The sequence below is a fragment of the Lissotriton helveticus genome, chromosome 9 (genome assembly GCF_964261635.1).
Source record: "Lissotriton helveticus chromosome 9, aLisHel1.1, whole genome shotgun sequence".
NCBI lineage: Eukaryota > Metazoa > Chordata > Amphibia > Caudata > Salamandridae > Lissotriton > Lissotriton helveticus.
The window spans coordinates 912,424,221-912,449,802 of NC_136070.1; the positions used below are offsets into that span (position 1 = coordinate 912,424,221).

The 25,582-nt window shown below is 45.3% G+C and overlaps 1 protein-coding gene across 1 annotated transcript; it reads right to left on the reverse strand.

Annotated features, from left to right (window-relative positions):
• Window positions 1–506: 506 nt before the first annotated feature.
• LOC144783050 (uncharacterized) lies at window positions 507–19,624 on the reverse strand. The gene is made up of 3 exons (XM_078662224.1): window positions 19,553–19,624; window positions 1,697–1,967; window positions 507–943 (listed from the first exon to the last, which is right to left on the reverse strand). Exons 2-3 carry the CDS (start codon window positions 1,827–1,829, stop codon window positions 639–641), a joined length of 438 nt encoding a protein of 145 aa, XP_078518350.1. The 5' UTR covers window positions 1,830–1,967; window positions 19,553–19,624; the 3' UTR covers window positions 507–638.
• Between the last annotated feature and the right edge of the window lie 5,958 nt (window positions 19,625–25,582).

Sequence of the window (25,582 nt, forward strand, 5' to 3'; positions counted from 1 at the left end):
GGCGGGGGAATGTGGCCCTGAGCCTTTCCTAGGTGTACCCTTGCCATACAACACCTCCTCAGTGGGCATAGACACTACACGCCTAGCTCTGCTTGACGTTTTAGGGACAGGAGAGTCCTTTACTGGTGATGCCTCTGAGGCATGGGAGCCTGATATCTGCCTCATTGCTTTTTCGGCCTTGCTCTTCCCTGACGGGCTCTTGTCTTTGCATCTGGGGTGGCTCTGCTCTTCATTGGGGATGGTGTTTGTGGGCGGGCCCGCTTGGGTTGTTTCTGCTGGGTCATTTTTGTGCTGTATCATGACTGTGACCCATGGGAACCGTGGTTACTATCATCTGATGTGGCCACTGATTGGGGGGTGGACAAAGGCACTGGAGCAGGAATGGTAGTATGTGCCTGTTGGAGGGCAGAAGTCACTGTGGACGACAATGCCTGGACTGTACGGTGTAGCCCACCCACGTCAGAGTGTATGCCGTCCATGTAGGCAACCACCTGGCCTAATATTTTGTCATGGTCAGTGAAGGCATTGAGCAGGGCTGTCTGACCCACACAAAGCAGGCGCAGGACCTCTACAGACTCAGCACTGAGGACAGCAGGGGCGACAGGTGCAGGCTCAGCGGTACCAGGTGTGAATCTAACTCATCCCCTCTCACTGACACGGACATGGGCAGCACCAGAGGAAGTGGATGGGAAGCTGGCGATTGGCCGCTGTTTGGTAGAAGATGATGTAGAGTCCCCATTCCCTCTGCCTGCCGACATGGATGCATCACTGCTGGCATCAGATGATGTAGTACTTTGTGTCTCAGGCAGGGATTCCTCCTGCATACTCTGGTCCCCCTCAGATGCGCTGGTGAGCTCTGTGTCACTGGCCTCCGGTGCAGCTGTAGTGCTACTCTCGCCACCACTGCTTTCTGGCTCCTGTTCCTCCATGTCCACTGGAGATTCTGCATGAGAGAGAGATGCAGGGTTGTGTTAGTGTCATCAGCAGGACAAAGCAATTCAATCAATGCAGTACAGGAGAGGCCCAAATCAACATGGTGACCGCCACACCCTGCAATCACATTGCAGCAACACACTACATAGACCACAACAGTGCCTGTAACCCTGAATATCTGCCATGACTGAGCCATGTTAGGGCCACACAACACAACAACCTTCCCATGGAGGAAGTGTACCAGACACACAACTTGCACTGCCCACACCTAGGGACATGATGTGGGGACACCACTTATTACCACTGACAGACCTTGAGGGAACAGGAGGGGACAACAGACACATCTATTAGGACATGACAGTCCACAATGGCAAGTAGCCCATATCAAACACCATGTGGTACTCTGGGGCACATTGTTGTCAGATGTGTGGGCCTCAACGATCATGGTGCATGCAGAGTAGGCATACATGAAGTCACACTCAGATAGTGGACACTGCTGTTCACCCCTAATAGATTCCTCACACTATCCCAATGCTGAATGACCATGTAGATCCTAACACATCTGTCTATGGGAAAGCACAGCGGGGGGGGTCATCTTTGTAAGGCCAGTTTGGGCCAATGCATGATACTGGCACCCATTCTAGCAGCCACTCACATGACACAGCACAGCACCACCCCACAAACATCACATTGGCCACCGCTGCCACATGCCCTGTACAAATGCATCCGCTCCCAGACAAAGTCACCCTCCCCAAATACTCACCCCTGCCTTGCTGCCGATGCTCCTTCAGATGTGCATCCAGCTCAGAATGAGTCTCTGCCAGAATGCGGCCCATCAGTGGTGTCATTCTGCGCCATGCCAAACGCCCAGTGCGTGGTAGCAGCGCCAAGGTCATCTCTGCCACGTTCTTTGCCAGCCGGCTGATGTCGTCCCTCCTCTTGTGGCAGTGGGTGCGTCGTCGGTTAGATACCCACAGGGCTCGCCCCTTTGCTGCAATGGCCCTCCACACGGCCTTACGCTAGTGTACCTTGAGCTGCAGGTATGGGAGAAAAGAAGGGGAAATGATCAGTGACACAGTGTCATGTACCAACATCTATCAGTACAGTAGCAAGACACAGACTCATTACCAAATGTAATCTCCCTCCATCCCAAACTGGGGTACACCTCACAAGGGCACTCTGCATGGGCCAAGCAGATGTGATTGCATGCATTTATGAGGGCTTACAGGGTCCCTGATAATCTCACACACATGCAGGACGACTGCACTGAACCCCCTCAGTGGCTTGCACACATCTCCAGTCCTATGCATGTCTGGCCACTACATACATCAAATATCGACCTGTTGTAGTTCTATCTAGGATCCTAAATTCGATAGTCCTGATTTATGCCCTTATGTGGTTATAATAAATAATATCCTTATAAAGGCATAAGAATCATATCCATATTTAGTCATAGCCCATGCTGTCCAAATTAAGCAAGGCTAATTCCCCAGGCTCCTAGAAAGTACAACGAGTTCTGTAAACAAACCAAACCTCCAGCAACCTGGGAATTCTCCATTGCTTTTGTTTTGATTTCGTCCTAGAACTCCTGTGAGCACTCTAAGAACGGCCAGATCTTAGTGACATCTTCATTGACGTCTTATGTCCAACCTTACGTCAAAACCCGGCACCTTTCAGGTATAAATATACCAACGTTGCCTTAAGCAAACACACCGTGGTGGTTTTGGAGCAGAGCGGCTATCTACTTGCCCGAGAGCCCAGCTGATGCGAGAGCCCACGGGCGCCGCCCCTCCTCTTTGACGCACTGAGAGAGACGCTGTCCTTTCTCCTGCCGAGAAATCCAGCTCCGGTGTTTCCAGATACCCTCGCGGGTTACTGGGATATCGAGTCCTGAGAGAGAGATACCAGACCTCCTGCTTTCTAATATCCAGGTACGGAGCTGACTAAACCCTTTAAGAGAATTCTTGATTCAGATTCCTTGGCAAAACCAACTTAACTTAAACTGCTACTTACTTACTCCTTCCCACATATTAGGTTTAGGTCAGGTACACCGGGGTAGGCGTATTTAGAAGCACCATTTGAGTACGTTAGTCAATGTATATATGTATGTATATCTATTATCTATTTTAAAGTATCATATGGCTAAGAAACCATATCAATGCTTTTACAGTATTATTTCATAATACTCCTTTTACTGTACGCACTTTACTTTACTATGAGTATTGCAATTATGGCAATTCATTTCTCTTGCATGAGAAAGAAGACTGCTCAATAAATAACACCTTTTATTGAAAACGCCCGTCTCTCTTTTCTCTGCACTCTGGTGAAACTAAGTATGCACACTTGACTGAGTGAAATAGCTGTCTATTGTTTTCACACGACTCTAGAGATACACTCTTATTCTGAGGGAGCAAAGTTGTCATGTTTTATGGTTGTCAGAAGCTAATCCCTTCTTGTCTATCCAGGGAGGTTAAACTCCTCCTCGTTTATTCGAGAACGTTTCTAGTGAACTCTGAGCTAGCTGGCAAACCTTAAGTCTAATATAGTCAGTAGAGACCTAGTCGACCTCAGTCCTACGTCTACACTGCTGAATATATTATTCCAATGCGCAGAGCCTATTGGGAATATAGGAACTACACTACATGGCGCCCAACGTTTGGTAAGGCGATAAATCTAACGCAAGACGTTAGAGTAACTCAGTCGTGCTTTTGCACACAGAACCCTTTTCCTGTAAATATTCCAAATGACGTCTGGAGTGGGTAAAAGGTTAAAATCAGCCGGAACTTAGTAGGAAGAGATTCCTGTGTAAAGTTTTTGGTTTAGTCAACGTTGAAGGATACAGTGTTCCAAAATATTGTGCACCTAATCTTTGTTTCCTTGAAACCTGATCTGCAACCAAAAAACCTTCTGTCAGTAAAATGCCTGACCGAGACGAAGAAAGAGATGCTACAGCGTCTCAACTGTTGTTGGATGACACAACTATCCAACAGAATGACCTGAATGTTATACTCATTGCGGTCAACGTAAGAAGAACTATAACTATTAAACTTATAGAAAATGGACTGACATCACGAGGTGGTATAGTCATATTCGTGATAGAGGCCCATGAATATCGGCAGACAGAGGTATTCTATTCATGGATACACTTTCCAGCAGCAAATGCTGTGACACACGACTTCCACTATTACAAAATAGAGGAACCTCCGGATGAATACACTCCTTTCGAGGAGATTGAAATCCCACTAAATTACCAAGAGCACCTGCTCTGGTTTAAAGGCGCCCTAGAACATAACAATCACATCACCAGGCTCGGCCCACTAGGCAGACCAGGAGCAACGTGGCCGGTTCTAGCCAGCTACACACCACATCCAGACATCGAAAAAATGTCAGTACCAGAACTTTTAGCACAGCTAAAACAACTGATTAAAATACATAGACAATTAGTCCAATATGTAATGCGGACTACAACAGTCCAAGCAGCAATTAACATTCCACAGCTGACCTCTCATCAGGGGAACACAAACAAAATTACACCACAGAACATACAATCATATCTTGGTAAAGTACCCATAAAACGGGAACAAATTCCATTCTGGTTAGCACAAAAAATCACTCAAATAGAGGCAGTATTTCCTGATACTACACCTACTGAGAAACACAGAATTCTGACTATCTGTCTTCCAATGGGGATCGCACCACATGTGGAGGACTGTGACACTTGGGGCACAGTCTTTGCTTCCATTTACACAAAAACACATGGTGTTCCGTCCATGGCTGTAATACCAGATGTGTTAAGACAGATACAAAATGAATACAGTCCAGAACCTGCTTTAACTCTGGGTATGAAATTACTGAAAGACTTCAAGCAGGTCTCGGCTATATTATTAGCCAACATAAAAGGAGAAGCAGCATCTGTGGCGATCCGCCAGAAATTGAAAGAAACAGATATAGCAGAACAGCCATTTGAACGAGCAAGAATCATAGAAAAATCCTCATGAAGAACTAGGTAGAGATAGTTTGGGTGGGAAACCAGTAAAACCCCAACTAACTGAAAATCCTGAAAAAATATTTATTAAAAATAATCTAAACACTCCAAAAAAGAGTTGGGATGGAAATAAACAATCCACTCCCAAAGAAAAACGATTCCAGTCCAGAGGAAGGTCTCCTCGACGGAGAGAAAGATCTCCGGACCAAGGAAACAAGTCTCCCCAGAGGGAGCCCTCTGAGAAAAGATACAACCTTAGAAATAGGGATACACGTCCCTCTCGATCTTTTCAGACTTCCTCACAGAAATTGGAAAGAAGAGGACGGTCAGAACACAGGGAAGAGCACGTCAAGTCCAAAGACAAGGAACCTGCTCATCAAAGTAAAAAATTACAATTTCCAAGAAAGAAGGTAGCCAGTATTAAAATAATTAAACATGCCGAGGATACTTAGGACACAACTGAAAAACGGAGAGTGGGCCCAGACAATGCTAGACAGCGCAGCAGAAGTGACCATAGCTCGCAAGATCTTGATGAATCTTCTGGAGACAGTGGACACGAATGAATACATTCAAGTGGAAACTGCAGATACCAGAGTTAGCAAACCTCATAAATTATACGAAATAACACTGCGTATAGAGGGAGATAAGACTAGGAAAGTAAGAGGTCTCTTTTGGGATAACCTTTCGAAAGGCTATGACATCCTTTTAGCTGAGAAAGACTGGCCACCAGAGTTTGTCAGGGAGTGCCCTCATGGCGAAGAAATGATTATGCCTGCCTTCTCAAATCATGTTTCAATTCATAGAAAATATACATATGCAAGAAAATGGGCAGTAGCCCAAGCACATGCATTATATAAAAATCATGTAGGATTGGATGAGGACTCTCCTCCTCACAAAATCCAGTTAAAATGTCAACCAACTGCACAAAGGCAGTACCCAATTAAACAAGAAGCTAAAAAGCAAGTCAGGGAGATCTTAGATCAACTTGAATACCAAGGGGTGATTGAAACATGCACCTCACAAATGAACAATCCTTTGTTTCCTGTCTCCAAGCCAGATGATTCATATCGTCTAGTTTTGGACTACAGACATCTTAACTCATGTTGCAAAACATTTGCAGTACAAAACTCACACAGTGCAGCACTAATGAATAACATCGTGCGTAAAAAATACAAAACGACATTAGACATCTCTAATGGATTCTTTTGTCAAAACATTGCACCTGAAAGCAGGTATTTGACCGCTTTCTCAATAATGGGGTCACAGATAAATATCTGTTGACTCCCACAGGGATTCAAGAATAGCCCAGGATTATTTTCAGCAAGAGTAACAGAGTTACTACAAATATATGATGATGAGGCATTATACTATGTCGATGACATCTATCTCACAGATGATGACCTGGACACTCACTTGAAAAGAGTGAACACCATAATACTTGGGTTCGCAGCTGAGGGTTACAAATTCAACTTTAAAAAGTCACGAATTGCCCATCTAACTGTCCTGTTTTTAGGATATGAATTATCAAGTGAAGGCAAAAGCCTAGCAGACAACTTCTTAGAGAAGTGCGCTGTACTCCAAGCACCAAAAACGCTGAAGAACTTACAATCAATTCTAGGGTTCCTGAATTTCGGAAGAACATACATTCTAAATTATGCAGAGAGGGTTAAACCTCTCTATGAATTAATAAAACCTGATTTCAAACCAATCAATTGGACTCAGAAACACACAGAACTTTTAAGATCATTGCAAACAGACATGTTAGCTAAAACAAAATTGCAAACACGCGAAAACATACGCAACCTTGTAATCCGAGTCATCCCCGGAAGATGCGGATTCACGTACCTGATCTCTAATGAGGGAGAAACGGTACCAATAGCTTACAAATCACACTTGTACACACAAGCTGAAAAAACTTTCAGTCTTACAGAAAATATTGTAAATGCGGTTCAAACTGCTGTAGCAGAAGAAAGAGCCCAAGCCCAAAGCAAAAGGATAACTAATTTTACAGCAGAATCAGCCTTTGAGGCATTAACAAGCCCACGCAATTTGACTAAGGTGGCATTAGATCCAAAATGGATACAATGGGAAAATTCTCTTGCTGCAGTAGACGTGAAATACTATTTTGACCCGAACATGAAAAAACTGGAAAATCTAGAATATGAAGAAGAATATCCTCTGCCAATCGACATTCTGCCTCTCGAACAATATAAATGTGTAATCTACATGGACAGATTTGCACAACATTACGATGTAGAGAAAAAATCCTACAACGCAGCGTGCGCGATTGTTAAAGGCCACTGGCGCTTGGGTAAATTCAGACCGTTAATTACCAAAACTGAATCACTCAGAAACTGTTCATATCAGCGAGCTGAAATAAGATCTTTAAAGATGGCGCTTGAAAATGCTGATCGCGAATTCCCCACACTAATAGTGTGCGATTCGCATTACTGCGTCAAATCTTACAATAATGACTTGCAGGACTGGGTTCAAAATGATTACAAAGATGACACAGGTGCCACAATAAAGCATAAAAAGCTTTGGGAACAGGTAGTTCTTTTGCAGAAAGAACTACAAAAGACTCACGTGATACATACACTGAGTCATCAACGTGATGGCGTTCATGTTGCAGGGAATTCATTGGCTCACAGAGCCACAGCGGAAGTAACTCAACCGGCTTGCGTAGCCACAAAAAAGCGTTCAGAAAAATACATAGACGGGGAAAGCATGCTGGTGGTAAAAATGTCTTCAAAAGGCGACTGTGCAGCATTATCTGTGAACTATCCACTCAATTATACATACATAATTGATGCAAACTCCGTTCCTTTTGCTCGAATCCCTGGAGTGGGGGATAGAGTGATTCCAAACACGAACAGGAGAATCTTCTTGATTCAAGAAGCACATATGGGATTAGGTCTAAGGCACCAGGATATCATGAAATCTCTGAAAGAATTACAATCAGAATACTGGTGGCCGGGGATGAGCCTGCAGAACTACAAATTTGCGATGGGCTGTCAAACTGCAACAGAGATCGCAGTGGCGAACCAGCCGGAGTAATGCAAGGACCCTTCTTTTAGAAAGCATAAGGCTATCTATACGCAAAAATCCAATAGGAGAAATGCGTCCCATTTATGTTTAAGACTAGATTCACTTAAAATGTAGACACCAGCGCTCGGCTGACGCCAGAACTGTTATAAAAGATTTGCGAGTCCATATCGGCACATACGCAATTGGCATGCTACATTCTGACCAGGATCCTGAGGGAAATGGGATAGTGGAAATAAAAAACCGGGACATAAAGCAATCTATAACGGCGAGGGTATTAGGTTCCGGTGATGGGTGGGTCCAACATTTAACAAGTGTCCAACGTAGTCTTAATAATCTGCCAAGAAATTCTCTGAAAGATTTCAGTCCGTTCGAGCTATTGTTCGGGACTAGAATGCATATTCAGGACCTCGATAGTCAGACTTCAGTGGTAGAAGAAAAATGCTTTGATATCAAAGATCGTTTGGCTATTTTACAGGACTCAAATGAAACAAGAAAAGGCCTGAGCAACGTAAAGTTAAAACAGCAGCCAACAGCCACTGAAGATAAACCACCTGTCCCAGCAAGGCCTGCCTGGATTCCAAAGATTGGGGATCTGGTCAGAGAGAAGATCGCGGTGAAGAAGGAATTTGGGCCTTCTTACAGAAAAGCAGTACCTGTCTTAGCTATCAGCGGAACGAGATCAGTTGTACTACCGCCCCTTGCTAGTAAAAAGGAGAACCAAGTTGTATCCATCGACCTGGTAAAACCACAATCATGTGGCCAATAATAAGTAGTAGGCCCAGTGGACTCCCAAGAAATAGCAGAGTACCAAAACTTGCTACAATACAAGAGGTTCAACGATGTAGCCTCAGACTATGCTAATCAAACAAAAAATGAAAAAGCAACAAAAAATCCGGAAGCGATTCCAACAATTGACAGAACTGCATCTGGCTACTTCCTCAATTTCGATAACTTTTCTGAAGATCCAAGCAAACAGGAAGAAACGCCAGCAACAAAAACTTTTAAAGACAAAATAACTGAACTTCTACATCAACTCAAAGAAACCTATCTGATTTCTCCATGGATTGAATTTTGGATTGTGTTAGGTGTACTTTTCCTCCTGCTTTGGCTCATCATGGTTCTTTGTTTGGGAAAATTCATTGAAGGAAAATACAGTACCTTGGACACAGCACGTCAGAACATCAACTTGGTCCTAAAGCCTCACAAGTCATCTCACATCGAGAAAAGATAACTATCATCAGTGAATGTCACAGCCAATCCAATACCCGGTGGGGTAGCATGGGACAAAACGGATTATGAAATCTATGGTCCGGTTGAGCTCTTGAAATATCCACATCAGTTCAAGGTTTCATTAAGTGACTTTGTAAAACCAAGTACATTCTCTGATGATTGGGACTTTGAAAGTATTAATGATATGATGTCAGATTTAGTAATGTCAGCAAAATTTACAGAACATGATTACTTACAGGGTTCATCAAATTATGAAGAAATGTATTGTTATAATCACTTTGCACATCACTATTTGCATAAACCTGCTCAGCCTAAATTTTTTTTAACTATAATCAATGGGAACATTGTGCAACTCCACCTCAAAGCAGTTCGAAAACATTTTAAGAGAAATTCCAATACTTCCCAGGGTTTAACACAAGTGATGCAGAAACGTTTTATTTCAAACTGTTAAATAAGACAGGGGTAAAAACAATGCTGACAAATACTAAATTGATCTCGCGGGTTACTGGGATATCGAGTCCTGAGAGAGAGATACCAGACCTCCTGCTTTCTAATATCCGGGTACAGAGCTGACTAAACCCTTTAAGAGAATTCTTGATTCAGATTCCTTGGCAAAACCAACTTAACTTAAACTGCTACTTACTTACTCCTTCCCACGTATTAGGCTTAGGTCAGGTACACCGGGGTAGGCGTATTTAGAAGCACCAGTTGAGTACGTTAGTCAATGTATATATGTATGTATATCTATTATCTATTTTAAAGTATCATATGGCTAAGAAACCATATCAATGTTTTTACAGTATTATTTCATAATACTCCTTTTACTGTACGCACTTTACTTTACTATGAGTATTGCAATTATGGCAATTCATTTCTCTTGCATGATAAAGAAGACTGCTCAATAAATAACACCTTTTATTGAAAACGCCTGTCTCTCTTTTCTCTGCACTCTGGTGAAACTAAGTATGCACACTTGACTGAGTGAAATAGCTGTCTATTGTTTTCACACGACTCTAGAGATACACTCTTATTCTGAGGGAGCAAAGTTGTCATGTTTTATGGTTGTCAGAAGCTAATCCCTTCTTGTCTATCCAGGGAGGTTAAACTCCTCGTTTATTCGAGAAAGTTTCTAGTGACCTCTGAGCTAGCTGGCAAACCTTAAGTCCAATATAGTCAGTAGAGACCTAGTCGACCTCAGTCCTACGTCTACACTGCTGAATATATTATTCCAATGCGCAGAGCCTATTGGGAAGATAGGAACTACACTACAGACCTGTGTCTGTGTGTAGAATCACTGTGTGCATGACTGGGCAGCATTCAATGAGCATGCCCTGTGCACATATGTGTATGTAATGTGTGTGGCATCAGGGTACATGGACTCACCAACAAAATATCCATCTACACAAGTGTTGTCCTGTGCAATTATACAGGGCTGAGATGGTGCATATTTCTATTTCAGTGTGAATGAGCAAGAGTAAGGACCCAGTAAGTGCAGTCATGTGAGCGCATCTTGGTGGGCGGGCACTGGCTTTAGCTTCTGGGTTCACACTGAGTCGGACAACAGGGGCACACAGAGACAATTGGCCGAGCAATTACTGTCCTGGCACCTGAATGTCCAACATCCTGTGGCTCTGTATGGCTGACAATGTAACACACTCCACTCAGACATACCACTGCAGGCATGGAAAACCTTGACATTGGGGGACACACACTCCTTTGCCCTGGAGACAGCATGTTTGTCAGTGTATGACACAGCCCCACAACCCCAGGCATATACTGCAGCAGTCCAACTACATGTCTGACCCCCCCTGCCCTACACCTCCCTTTCTGATGACTTACCACAACATTGGGGGCACCATACAGCCTTGGGTACTGTGCCAGCACCCCGTCCACAAGGACCTCCAGCTCCTCGCTTGTGACTGGACTGACACGGATCTTCTCTGTCCTTGCCATCCCTGTGGACATGGAACACCTGTGGTGGAAGTGAGTGGTGAGGGGTCCCAGGCAGCAGGCTCTGGAGGCAGCAGCAGGAGAGGGTCCCAGGCAGCAGGCTCTGGTTACAGTAGCAGGAGAGGGTCCCAGGCAGCAGGCTCTGTGAGCAGTGGAAATGTGAGGCTCACTCCCACAGATTTATAGCCCCCTGGGGTCGTTTCTTAGGTGCCAAGCTGCAACAATTGGTTGTCCAGGTCTGCCTCTTTCAAAACCATCCAATGACCGCCTCTACGGTGGCCGAGAAGTCCTTCCACGATTTTCAAAACTGCATCATGCCACCGCAATCATCGCTCCCATTGGCTGTAGGCAATTCTCCATGGCTATGATGCACCGCAGGGGCCCGGGATGCGCTACCGCAATGGTGCATCTTTCAAAACCATCCAATGACCGCCTCCGTGGTGACGGAGCAGGCCTTCCGCGATGGTGGAGCAGGCCTTCCGCGATTTTCAAAACTGTATCATGCCACCGCAATCATTGCTCCCATTGGCTGAAGGCAATGCTCCATGGTGGTGATGCACCGCTGGGGCCCGGGGTGCGCTATCGCTTTGGTGAATCTTTCAAAACAATCCAATGACCGCCTCCGCGGTGGTGGAGCAGGCCTTCAGCAATGGCAGAGCAGGCCTTCCGCGATTTTCAAAACTGTATCATGCCACCGCAATGATAGCTCCCATTGGCTGTAGGCAATGCTCCATGGTGGTGATGCACCGCTGGGGCCCGGGGTGCGCTATCGCTTTGGTGAATCTTTCAAAACAATCCAATGACCGCCTCCGCGGTGGTGGAGCAGGCCTTCAGCAATGGCAGAGCAGGCCTTCCGCGATTTTCAAAACTGTATCATGCCACCGCAATGATAGCTCCCATTGGCTGTAGGCAATGCTCCATGGCGGTGATGCACCGCAGGGGCCCAGGGTGCGCTACCGCTATGGTGCATCTTTCAAAACCATCCAATGACTGCCTCTGCGGTGGCGGAGCAGGCCTTCCACGATTTTCAAAACTGCATCATGCCACCGCAATCGTCGTTCCCATTGGCTGAAGGCAATGCTCCATGGTGGTGATGCACCGCTGGGGCCCGGGGTGCGCTATCGCTTTGGTGAATCTTTCAAAACAATCCAATGACCGCCTCCGCGGTGGTGGAGCAGGCCTTCAGCAATGGCAGAGCAGGCCTTCCGCGATTTTCAAAACTGTATCATGCCACCGCAATGATAGCTCCCATTGGCTGTAGGCAATGCTCCATGGCGGTGATGCACCGCAGGGGCCCAGGGTGCGCTACCGCTATGGTGCATCTTTCAAAACCATCCAATGACTGCCTCTGCGGTGGCGGAGCAGGCCTTCCACGATTTTCAAAACTGCATCATGCCACCACAATCATCGCTCCCATTGGCTGTAGGCAATGCTCCATGGCGGTGAAGCACCGCCGTGGCCAGGCGGTAGCTACCACGATTTGGGTGGCGAAGCATGCCCACCTCCATCTTCCCATGTCTCCATGCCAATGACTAGCGCACTTGTGTAAGGGGTGGTGCTGGTGACACACCGCCGTGGCCAGGCGATAGCTACCGCAAGTTGGGTGGCAGAGCATGCCCACCGCCATCTTCCCATGTCTCCATGCCAATGACTAGCACACTTGTGTAAGGGGTGTGCTGGTGACACACCGCCGGGGCCAACCGGTAGCTACCACGATTTGGGTGGTGGAGCATGCCCACCGCCATTTTCCCATGTCTCCATGCCAATGACTAGCGCACTTGTGTAAGGGGTGGTGCTGGTGACACATCGCCTTGGCCAGGCGGTAGCTACTGCAATTTGGGTGGCGAGCATGCCCACCGCCATCTTCCCATGTCTCCATGCCAATGACTAGTATAATTCAATGGGGATGTATTCATCTGGAGAATCGTGGCTCAATGGTTAGAGCGGCAAACCCTGATGCAGAGGTCTAGCCCGGGACCAGGGTTCCATTCCCGCCTCTGCAGCTCTTGGACTCAATTTCCCCGGACCTGATAATTCTCGCCTCGGTGCCTAGTCTAATCATGGGTCTCACTCTGTGACTCTGGGAAATAGCTTGCTTAATCTCCACAACGGCCCCAGCAGCGCTTCGATGCCTGGCTTCACCTTGGGGGTGCCCAGGAGTGGATATTTCACAGGAAAGCCAGGATGGGTGTCATGCCTCAAGCCCCCTCCCAGTGCGCTAGCCCTTTTATTGTGCGCTATAAAGGTATCCTTAACCCAGGGAGCGACGCTTCACGTTCTAGCGTCTAGCTCCGTTGGGTTCGTTTTTGTCCCTGACTTCCTGTGCCTGACTTCCGGTTTTTCCTCCGTCCTGGCGTTCTCCCGCAGTGATATTGACTTCGGCTCTGTTGGTTCGGTTAAGAACCTTTGCGGGCCGCCTCTCTCGTTCACAAAGCGCCTCTCCACCGCGCTTGTGCAATTTGACACGTTCCGTGTCATTTCCCTATTTTGGCTGCTGTGCAGTGTTCTAATATCCCGCCCGGCGGCCGGGTTTGACTCCGCCATCCGGCGGGATTTCCTCTCCCTACCTTTGCCTCTTTGCTGCTCCGCTTGTCAGCTGGGCTTGTGCTCCGCTGGCGAGCCGGGCTTCCTCCCTCTGTTCTTGGCCTCGTTTACCGCTCCGCTTGTCAGCCGGGTTTTGCTCCGCTGACGGGCCGGGCACACCTTCTCCCTTCCTTCTTCCTACCACACCGGATTTGCTCCGCTGCCAGCCGGGTTCTGCTCCGTTGGCGGCCGGGTTGTTACAGGTGTGCTGCCCTTAGTTAGTTAGGGCTTTTCCTTATCCCTTCACACCACTTACTTTTGGGGGTTATTCAGCACTGGTGATTTCTTCACCTCATTGGACTTGATATCTTGCGTGGACCAGAGAGGAATGGGCTACAGCTACATGTTCCAGAAACACGGTAACAGCGCATCCTTGCGCTGCACATTGTAATTGGTATCAGTACTACTGTATTGCAGTGTATGATTCTCTGTTTTGTTTGTTGTAGATGTTGTTTCCACTATCCAGGATATGACAACCGAATTCTTATGTTCAATTAATCCTTTGGGGTGTACTTCGTGGCAGTTAAGACAGAAGATCAGAGTGAGCAGTATATCTTGTTAGTCACACCATATACAAGTATACTTTAGGTCATTCAACTTATGAAGGTATTGTCTTCTTCACTACAGCTCCAGTTATATCCCTGTCCAGAGGTCCTCTCATATCCATTCAGGAACATTCATATACAAGTAGCTAGGTATGAAAGGTTATGTTGTATAATTGGGAAGGTGATTGTCCTCTTCAGATGTAAGAATATAACCCTTTGCATTACAGTCTCTCTTGATTGCCAAGCCCACAAGAAGGTTGAGACGACCAGTCTGAAGACCCTCAACACCCACTTGTTACCCCCAACCTTTCCTTGTTTTTTCCCCCTGTTTTCCCCTGTTTTGCCTCCTGTGCTCTAGTGCTTGATAGAGTCGGAAGGCTACAGGGGAAGGCTGCGGATTATACTTCGGATTCCTGACGCTCCTGCAGAATCATCGCGTATCCTTTACAATGGGTTCCACAGCGGTATGAATACAGCGCTACGAGACCTCTGGGTAGAAGTGCGCTATATAAATACAAACGCATATACGCATACTAGCGCACTTGTATAAGGGGTGGTGCTGGTGACACACTGCCGTGGCCAGGCGGTAGCTACCGCGATTTGGGTGGCAGAGCATGCCCACCGCATCTACCCATGTCTCCAAGCCAATGACTAGCGCACTTGTGTAAGGGGTGATGCTGGTGACACACCGCCGTGGCCAGGCTGTAGCTACCGTGATTTGGGTGGCGGAGCATGCCCACCGCCATCTTCCCATGTCTTCATGCCAATGACTAGCGCACATGTGTAAGGGGTGGTGCTGGTGAAACACCCCCATGGCCAGGCGGTAGCTACCACAATTTGGGTGGTGGAGCATGCCCACCGCCATCTTCCCATGTCTCCATGCCAATGACTAGCTCACTTGTGTAAGGGGTGGTGCTGGTGACTCACCGCCGGGCCAGGCGGTAGCTACCTCAATTTGGGGCACATGCAATGGCAAGGTCCATCGGGGAACACTTCAACAGTACACAGCGGCAACATGGTGAAGGGCACATCATCGTGCACACAATGCCATTATTGCATAGAATTCACAGTTGGACGCACGTGCCATGGTTGGCTATTTGTGACGTACATTGGTCTGTGGTCCCTGCCATGTCAATTATGCATTTGATGGTTGATGATGCGTGACAGTGTTGAAGTGGACTCAACAATGTGTAACCAATCAATGTGTTGTGGGTCACTGCTGACCTTGGCAAGGCTTGTCTCACTGTATGGTGTTGTTACTTACTTGTGCTTATATATCTGCTCATACACACAATTGATTGTTCGCCGCCTACTGTGATAATTGTGTTGTGGATGTGTGCCGAGTTTACATGATGCAATTGGGTGTGACAGGTACAGCCAGGGGTGTAACGCAAGCCCCCGCAGCCCTCGCGTTGCAGGGGGACCCTGTGCTCCAGGGGGCCCCGGGCCCCTCACTGTAATACATCATTGACAGCACGCCCGCGCCCGGCCTCTTTAATAAACTGAATGGTGGTGCCACCGCTGCGCAAGAAGGCTCTGACAAAATGGTGCTGGGGCCACGGCCGGGGCTCCAGCCGGAGCCCCTGAGAATCTTAGAAATGGTGCGGGGGCCCCAGCAGGGGCCCGTGTGAGTGAGGAACAGGCACTTATAAATGTTGTCTGGGCCCCGGACGGGGCCCTGAGGCTCCTGAGGACTGGTGCGGAAATTGTTACATGGTGTCTCTGGCCGCTTGATGCAGGAATGGTGCGGGCTCCTGAAACATACCAATGGTACTGGTAGGCGGGCCCTGGCTGGGGCCCGGGTGTGACTAGTAACTGAGACAGGACTGAACTGAGAGGCTCTCTTAATGGTGCGACTGCGGGCAGGACTGACTGCGGACCCCTGACTAGTCTCGACGAGACTCTTAAATGGAGTAGACGGTGCGGGGCAGCGGGGACCCCGGCCGGGGCCCCTGAGGCAATTATAAATGGTTCGTGGGCCCCGGCCCGGGCCCTGAGGCTCTTCAGAAATGGTGCCGGTGCGGCGGGCCGCCCCTGAGCATGAGCAGGTTCTTTATTATATCAATCTATGGCGGCAGGACAGGGTGGGTGCGCGGGGCACTGCCGCGGCGCTCACTTGTTTACTCCAAGACGAACTTTCCGCCTTCCGGGATGCGTATGCACGTGTGGGGCGGGGGGAGGGCTGGCTGGTGACCAATGCCCTCATTACATTTGTCGGGAGAGGGACAACACGTGCGCAATCGCCGCAATGAGCTCACAGGCAATAAAAAATGCACGTTAGCGTAAGGTGTGGCATGATGCATCAGGCCAGGGGCGCGCATAGCCTAGAGAAGACAAAGCCACGCTAAGGTCAGGACAGTCCGAAGTCTGTCACCGGCAAGGCCTTTATTTGCCATAATTTAAATTGCCCGGCCCCTACCTGGCTAGCCTTGTGCTGCCCCCCCTGAGGCTCAGCCCCCCCTGCCTGCCTTCTGCACCTCATTCCCTTAAACGCTACTTTCAGTGACCTTGAACTTAACCTGCACATAAATGGCCCTTTCTCATTCACGGACAGGGCACTAGTTGGGAGTGGATGTGGGAGTACTGAGTCCCCACACTATTTTTAATGGATAGACTCCGTTCCCCTTACTCAAGCCGACAGGAGGCTGAGAGGTGTCAGGTCGTGCTGCCCAGCACTGCAGCTGCTTGCATTTACAAACATTGCATGCCTCTAACCTGGTCTCTCGTCTCGGGGTGTTTTAAACCTCCACCAAGGCCCCCCACCAGCCGCATTCCCTTTATTTGTGAGTACTATTTGAATCTCTTTTCTGGGAAGTAACAGAGAACCCCACAACATTAACCCTTCCATCGCCTAGGATATTACAAATATTCAGTTTTGTGCTTTGAAACTGGACAAAGAACATCATCAGAAAACAAACCTTAACACAAAATGCTGCTGCTAAAAAAATACACCCAGCACATTTTATTTGCAGTCCAACCGCAGTTTAAAGAGGTTATACTAAGTTCCACTAGTCTGTTAAAAAAATAGTGTTCCTTTCACCCATAACTGAGCGCCACTACATATTAATATACAGAATACTTACTTATCACTTATCAAGAGTACAACAAATCAAAAAAAAAATGATTTCCCATTTCTGTACAGATTATGTTAGTGTGTTGGTTATGTAGAATAGGTCTGGTCATTTTTGTGAGGACTATTATGACCTTACTTATTATTGTGACATCACTTCCTGTGAAATCATTGTGAATCACAGCCGCCCCCCCACTATTTTTCTTAGGCCTTGCACCCTGTTCTGAAACTGAATACTAGACCATACAATGCATGTTTTCTTGATTCTACTAACCACCAAGCATCCCACACAGCAGTGCTTTAAATGGGCAGGTGCTGTCTGGTACTGAGTACCTGCACTTTAATATGAAAGGGAGAGTACCTGCACTTTTTAGCTCTGCTGCTGTATGTTAAATAGGAGAGTACTGGTACATCTCAGGAGCAAACAGGTACTCTAAATAGTGATTACCAGCACTTCTGTATTTCCATGTAAAACACTACAGTTCCTGAGGGAAAATGAAAAACTATCTTGATAATTATATGCACAATGGCAATGGTTAAGGGTTACTGTGACGTCAGGTGGGAAAGAAAGGCTACCAAGGACACTTCTGGTTGTATGTCTAATGTTACTTTTATATTTTAAACAATGTATGAATTTATGGATAAAGGAAAAAACATAACAGTGCTAGGTGTCACCAGTGTGAATGGAACTCAAAAAAAAAAACTTGTAAATTTGTGACATATGTGACTTGGTCTCCACAATTTTCAAAGACGATCATAAATAATTTTACAATGATCCCAGCCACTGTGTACAATCATCAGGGCTGATCAAATTGGTTTGCTTTGATTGGTTGTCGATATATAATAAAGGGCTACTACGCAGTGACCACAAAGTGACGTGTTGTGCAATAGAAAACCTGTCCTCTGATTACATACTAACTGAAAGTAACTATAAGTATTGAGTCACAGTGTTTAAGGATGAGAGGCCAAGTAGTCCCTGTTAAGATTTTAGTTGATAACTTGTTTGTTGAGGAGCACAGAATGCACAAGATGCAATATGTATCTTATGCACAGCATCAACTTCTCATTATGTAATGAACCATTGCATACTTTTGTAAACTGGTGACAGAGGCTTAGTTTTTTCTGGTTCCAGGCAGTACCCCTGGGACTATTCCTTACATTTGAAATTCACATTTACTGCTATAGTGTGAGAAGGCATTTCATGAAAAGGAATATAAAGTACGGTTGCCAAAAGAAAAATGCCAGCCATGTGTTGTTTTAAGACACTAAATAGGGTTATAAATAAAAATGTATGTATTCATTTGTTATATGACTTTTTGGTCTTTGTTCCCTTACATTATCAGCCATGGATCATTCAGGCAGCCCTTAAACACAATTAAGTGTTTTATATTTATGTTTGCTGTTTGAAGTATGCACAGATAAGTGCTGAAAATACGGCTTTAGGTGAATGCTTATTTTTGTCCTGTATGGGGCATCAAAATGAGCTGGCAACCGTAATCATAGAACTGGAAGTTTTGTTGATATAAGCACATTATTCCCTACACTCTACATCCCTATTAATGCCAAAATAACAAAAGTTTAACTTATACCTGAAACCCTACGCTGCCATAAATAACATTCTGAGTTACTTCAAGTGTCCGAGAATGCACCCTGCATTCAGACAAGTCACTCCTCTTTCTCGCCCTTCACTTTTACGCTCACCCTGTACTTGTAGCAATCACAATGCACTTACACTGACCACTATGCACTCACACCATTCACCCGCTCACCCTGCACTCACAGTCCTCACTCTGCACTCGCAATGCACATGCTCTGTTTACCCTGTACCTCACCCTGCAGTCACACAAGCACACTACTCACCCTTCACTCATGTCACACTTCACTCACCTGTCCCCTCACTGCTCAATCTGCAATCTCACTCAAAGAAGCCCATCATTAACCATGCATTCTTTCGTCCAACTCTGCACTTACATATGGTCACCTCACTCACCCTGCAGTCACTCCTATTATCCTACTCTCACACTGTTGCATCACTTCTGTGTACTATTTAATCTATGCCTACTCAGGACTATTAACTTTAAACACTAGGCATAGTATTTTCAGAATGGACGACTCCGTGCAGTAATCACCAGGTGGGATTATGAACAAAATATATACCATATAGGAACCTGCAGAGATGAAAAACAAAGTAGTGTGTACATCTCTCACCTCTTAAGCCATTGCTAATCCCTGCATCCTATTGCACAATAAGCTGCATGCACCCCAGTCAGTGGTCCTCATGCACAACATGGAATGGGAACACTTGTAACATAGCATCAAATTCAAAACAAATACAACGCCCTTCCAACCACACACCCTATGCATATTGTATCCACGCTCAGTGCTCACGGGGAGCCCGGGCTAGCGTTGTGCATTCCTGGGTAGGTGGGGTTTCCTTGGCTGCTGTGTGTGCTCCGTTCAACAATGTTTGTAGAACAGGAAAAAGGCGGCCTGCCCGAGGGCTGGGACAGGCCCTCGAATGAATCATCTTCCTTCAGCATGAAGTCTGACTGTGCCAAATGTAATTCTTCATTTATTGCATCTTTAAAGATATGGAACACATTTGATCGTCCACATTGCAAAGATTGTTGACCTTTTCTGACAAATCGGTGCCAACATTAAATACAACTTAAGTTTGGTAGTGGAGGCATGATACTGCTTTAGATTGTCTGTTTTAAAAACACACTTTAAATAAGATGGACTCTGATGATTAGCGTCTGTGGTTATGTACTGTCTAATGTCAAGATTGCAGGGGTGTGCCCGCCTTTACTAAACAAGAAACAGCGGGTGCAGGGAGCTGCCTGGCACAGCACCAGGAAGAGAGGGGCGGCCATTCTAAAACAAGCATTTCAATTGGGAAGAAAGGGCTCTTCTTAAATTATTTGTGTCAGGTGTTTCAAAAGGCCTTTCCGCAACAATCACTCCCTCCTCTCTCTTCCTTGATGTGTAGCATTTCAATTTGCCTGCATTTCTAGCTAAAAAAACAGAAAAGATGGGTAATTGTTTTTTTTCTTCTTCGATGAAGAAAATATTAGCTCCTTCCCCCTCCCCTGAATCTTTCCCCTTGCCTGGTTTTCCCCTTACGTATTTGTGCTTATTGTTTATCTTGAACTTACAAGTAACTATGTTGCCATGTTCTAATAACTGTGTAACCTTTGTAACGATGTAACCTGTAACTGATCTGATGCTCATCTAAAGCGCTCTGATACCTCCGGGTCTAGCCAGCGCTATATAAAACCTTTAAAATAAAATTTAATTTTTTTAAAAAAAACATAGGGGTAGGAGGCCCTCTACACATATAACAATACAATACATTCAAGAACGCTCCATCCCCTGTCTTCTTGGCTCTGTCCTTTAGCTCTTGCCGCCTTGCAGCCGTCCATTCAGTTAATGCCTTCTTGCATCTGCCTTCAACTCCTGCATTCTTTGCTCTCACCCTCCTCCTCCAACTGATGAGTGATTACCCCCTCAATCCCATCCCTTCTGCTATTTCCTTCTTGGTTTTGTTTCTGTTATTTTACTGAGTTTTATATAGCACGAACTTGACCCGAAGATATCTGCTATCAGAGCGCTTTACATCGCACCAGTTGCGTTACATGAGGACACATTCATTTTTGTTAGGCACGGGGAGATTAAGCGATTTTCACAGGATGTTCAGCGTCATTGCCTAGAGTTGGACTCAGTTCCCCAGATTCAAGGTCGACCACCCTAGCCGTTAGGCCAACTCCTCTCATCTCTTGTATCTCTCCCCTGAGTACTCCCCTTCTTGCATCCATTCCATTCCAGCCTGCCTTCTCTACATGAATAGTTAGTATGGTTAAGCTACTGTAGAGTTCGTTAATAATGCTTTGTATTTCCCTTCCTTTTAGGCAGTATTGCTGGAACAAAACCCACAATTACAATCTTTGTGGTGTACACAAAATATTCTTACTGCTACCTTCATATTCATGGACTCTACTACTACATTGACTTTCTACAATTACATTTTAATCAAAGAAATGAGCAAACAGCCAAGAAAGTATTTAAGCGGTGCTCAAAAACAGAAAATGAAATGAAAACAAGAGCATTTTAAAGGCAAATTTATGAAAATTGACTCTATGTTTAGGTCTCCGGGTGATCATGACGCATCATCATCTCATGCATCATTACCAGAAGGCGATGCAGCTGCCTCATCAACAGGAGACAAAGCAGCACTGCCACAATCCCAATTGATCCCACCACATGAGAAAACAATACAGTGCTCTGATCAAACCACGGATGTACCTTTTAGCATTGAAGCACCAATTGTGGCAGCACTGCAGGCGACAACAACTACTATAGGAAACATGGAAAGCAAAAGTAAACAAGCTGTGTCAGCAGTGCCTCAATCTATCACAGAAGGAGTCAGAGAAATTGCAGGTACACCAGCTAGGCCTACACTGCTACCAGTGACTAAAGGAAGCTCAGAGACTGAGAATACACCATCAGCAGACAAATCTCTGAGTCTAATATTACAAACAAGTGAAGGAAGTGCTGAAATTGTAAGTGCACCAGATGTATCACTGCTTCTACCAGTGGCTAAAGAAAGTGAAGAACCTTCAAATGCGCTACTTGTTTCTGAAGTATTGCCAAACATTGAAGAAGAAACTGAAGACCTTATGAGTAAGGGGAACAACCTTTACAACGCAACTTTTACCACGCAGTGCCTTTACGACGCAACTTTTACAACGCAAACCATTACAACGCATTGCGCTGGGGGGCGCTCTAGGATAGGGAATAGGTTTAATGTACTATCCAACACCTTCCCTACTATCCACGGGGACTGGAGTTGGAATAGTAAATTAAACTATTCACTATCCAGCGCCCAAAAGCATTATGCGTTGTAAAGGTATTCGTTGTAAATACCGCGTTGTAAAGGCATGCGATGTAAAAGTATGCGATGTAATGTCATACATCCTATGAGTAAGGATGTGGAATTAGATTTAGAAGAACTAGAATCAAGCAGTACCCAGCTTTGCCAGGATTTGTACCCGAGTTATAGAGGGAACTTTTTAGACAAACCTTGGCATGATACCGAGTTACGAAGGTTTGTCATTAGAAGTAGCCCATGCAAGCCTAGAGGACCCTTCCCACGAGATAATAAAAACAGGTGCTTTTCCACAAACTATTACTACAAGGAAAATAAGACTGGAGATAAGACTCCAAGACTGTGGTTGTGCTACTCTTTAAAAATGGACAGTGCATACTGTGAACCTTGTTGAATTTTTGGAGATAGAAAACTTTCATTCTATCAGCAAGCATGGGCTAATGGTATAAAAGATTAGCAAGGCATGTCTCGAAAAATTAAAGAACATGAAATGACGAGCTCACATTTAGCGGCTTGTAATGTGCATGGAAGATGGAGGCAGGATGAGACGATCGATACACAACTGGAATCCGACTACAAAGAGCAGGTGAACTATTGGACACAAGTTCTTAGTAGGATCATCGATGCTACACTTCTGTTGTCAACTTGCAATTTACCTTTCCGAGGACATAGAGAAAAACTGAAGGAAAAAGATGGTGGAAACTTTCTGGCAGACATTGAACTTTTGGCCAAATATGATCCTGTTTTAAACCATCTGATTACAAGAGAGAGTAGAGTTAAATACTTGAGTCCTGCTATTCAAAATGAGCTGATTGAAATGCTTTCAAATAAAGTGCAAAATGAGATAGTAAGTGAAATAAAAAATGCACCATTTTACTTTGTTATAATGGACACAACGCAGGACATTAAAAAAGAAGACCAATTAAGCCTGGTCATCCGAAATGTGACACTGTTACTTAACACTGAGCAAATTCCAACTGAAATCAAAATTAATGAAAGCTTTGTTGGTTTCTATAAAATTACAGACCAAAGTGCTGAGGGGATAGCAACAGAACTTGTAAACCTTATAGAGGACAAAGGGCTAATGCTTAATAAATGTAGAGGTCAGGGATATGATGGTGCCAGCACAATGAGTGGTATATAGGGGAGTGCAAACCAGAATACGACAGAAAGAACCCAATTGTTAGGGGTGTTACAGTTCGTCTTACATAATTCAGGTTGTTTACAGGCAGTTTAAGCATTGTGAATCTGATTTTAAAATTATTTAATATTTAATTTCAAACCTTGGGTTAACAACTTCATGTTAACCCTGTAATTTTTGTTGAAAAGAAACTAGAGAGCTTTATTTGTTTTTGACAATGCTTGTTGTTTTATTTAAGTATTCATTGAGCTGTCAGTGTTTGAAGTTCTAGACTGTAAGCCCCTTGAGGGTAGGGCTCGCGCAACTCCTTGTGACAGGTATGCATTGGTTCAAGAGCTCGTGCTGGCTCTCGTGACAGGGGAAGCATCTATAAATAGATGCCTTTCCCAACCGTCAGCGCTTCGTCTCAGTTGATTCCCCTGACGAGCGCTTCTGACAGCGCGCAGCTGATCTTAAATCTGTTAAGCCCTGAACCCTTGAACTCCCAGCCTAATATTTCCCCGCTCTTCATCGCTCTGCCCGCCTGTCATTTCTGAGCGAGGAGGCTCCGTTCTTCCCTCGGCGGATCGGCTGGTCTGCGCATTCCTTTTGTGCCTGCGGGCGTTTCTAACCTTCAGTCCACGTACACAGCGCGGAGGCTTCCCTGGAAACGAAGCTCCGTTTCTCTTCCCGTCAAGACAGTTGGGACTGCGCATTTCCTTTCCCTTGCGCATGCAGGCAGTCCGAGGTCCCCGTCAACGTGTGACAGCGCGGAGGCTTCTTAGAAAAAACGAAGCTCCGCTCCTACCCCGGCAAATCAGTTGGGTCAGCGTTTATCTTTCCCTGATGCCTGCAGGCAGTTCGAGACTCCTGTCTCCCCAGTAACTATAGAAGGGACAGTAAGGTTTTTTATATATTTCATAAATTGGTAATTTATGTCTAAAATCAATTTAAACTACAACATAGCTTGCAATTGATCTTTAAAGGGACAGAAGTTAAGTTAAAGGTTTTAAAAAACGCACAGTCTTGGCAGAACATCAAACCTTGGCAAGACAAGACATTTATGAATAGAACTGGTGCATTTTAGAGTTTGTAGCAAGCCAAGAGACATTGAGACTTGACTAAAAAGAAGAAGTAAACCTTGGCAAAGTCAAGGAAACCTTTGCTCAATATGTTATCAGAAACTTCAGTGTATATAGAGAGAGTTTAACGTATGGACAATAACTAATTGTTTAAAATCTGATTGTTGGTTTAAACGTTGGGCAATCTGGTAAATAGCAGTGGGGAAGGGCTGTTCTTTCCTTCTTATCATCCCATTGCAGATCCCCATTGGTAGAAGAGTTTGCAGAAGACTTCAGGTACGAGTGTTTGCATGAAGAATTCTGTTAAGTTCACTAACCAGTTTAATAACTAACGTATTATTTATAAGAGGTCATGTTCTGATAATAATCTTATTTTCAAGGGTCTAGAGATTGACGCTGAGTAATACTGAGCTAAAAGTGTGTAAACAAAGGCCGCAAGAGTTTATGGTCAGTAACTGAGTGTTTATTCATCACTGTCTAAGGAGGTAACTTGGAGAGTTATTGATGGTAAATCTTTTAACTTCAGAAAACTACGTGAAACCGGAAACAAGCACGTATCAAGTAAACAGTTGACGGCCTGGAGCACAAACAAGAGAAAACAATTTCTGAAGACAACATTTCTTTATTTGTTGTATGTTTGTTTTCTCGGTCCACTTCCCCTTTCCCTTTGGGGAAAGTTAAATCAGTCAGTGTTGGTTTCCTGACTGAGTTGACTTAATCCTGAGGGAGTTGGGAGTTTGCAGCTTTGGAGGAAACGTCAGGAGTGCTCTCAGGACTACTTAACACCAATGCAGTCTATGTACACTGTGCTGCTCATAATCTAAATTTAGTGTTGAATGATGCCTGCTTGCATATTCCTGAAATTGCAGAATTCTATGACATTATACAGAAAGTGTATTTATTTTTCAGCCAAAACATCAAACGGTGGGAACTTCTTACGATTACAAAAGAGAGCACAACTCATTCAAAGCCAACACTGAAGAGACTCTGTCCAACATGTTGGGCATCCAGACATGATGCTTTCCATGCTCTACGCTATTGTTTTATGGACATCATGAAAGTACTCACTACAATTTTACTGCAGTCTAAAAAGGTTGAGGAGCGCACAGAAGCTCAGGGTCTTAGGAAGGGCATTGAGACTTTTGAGTTTG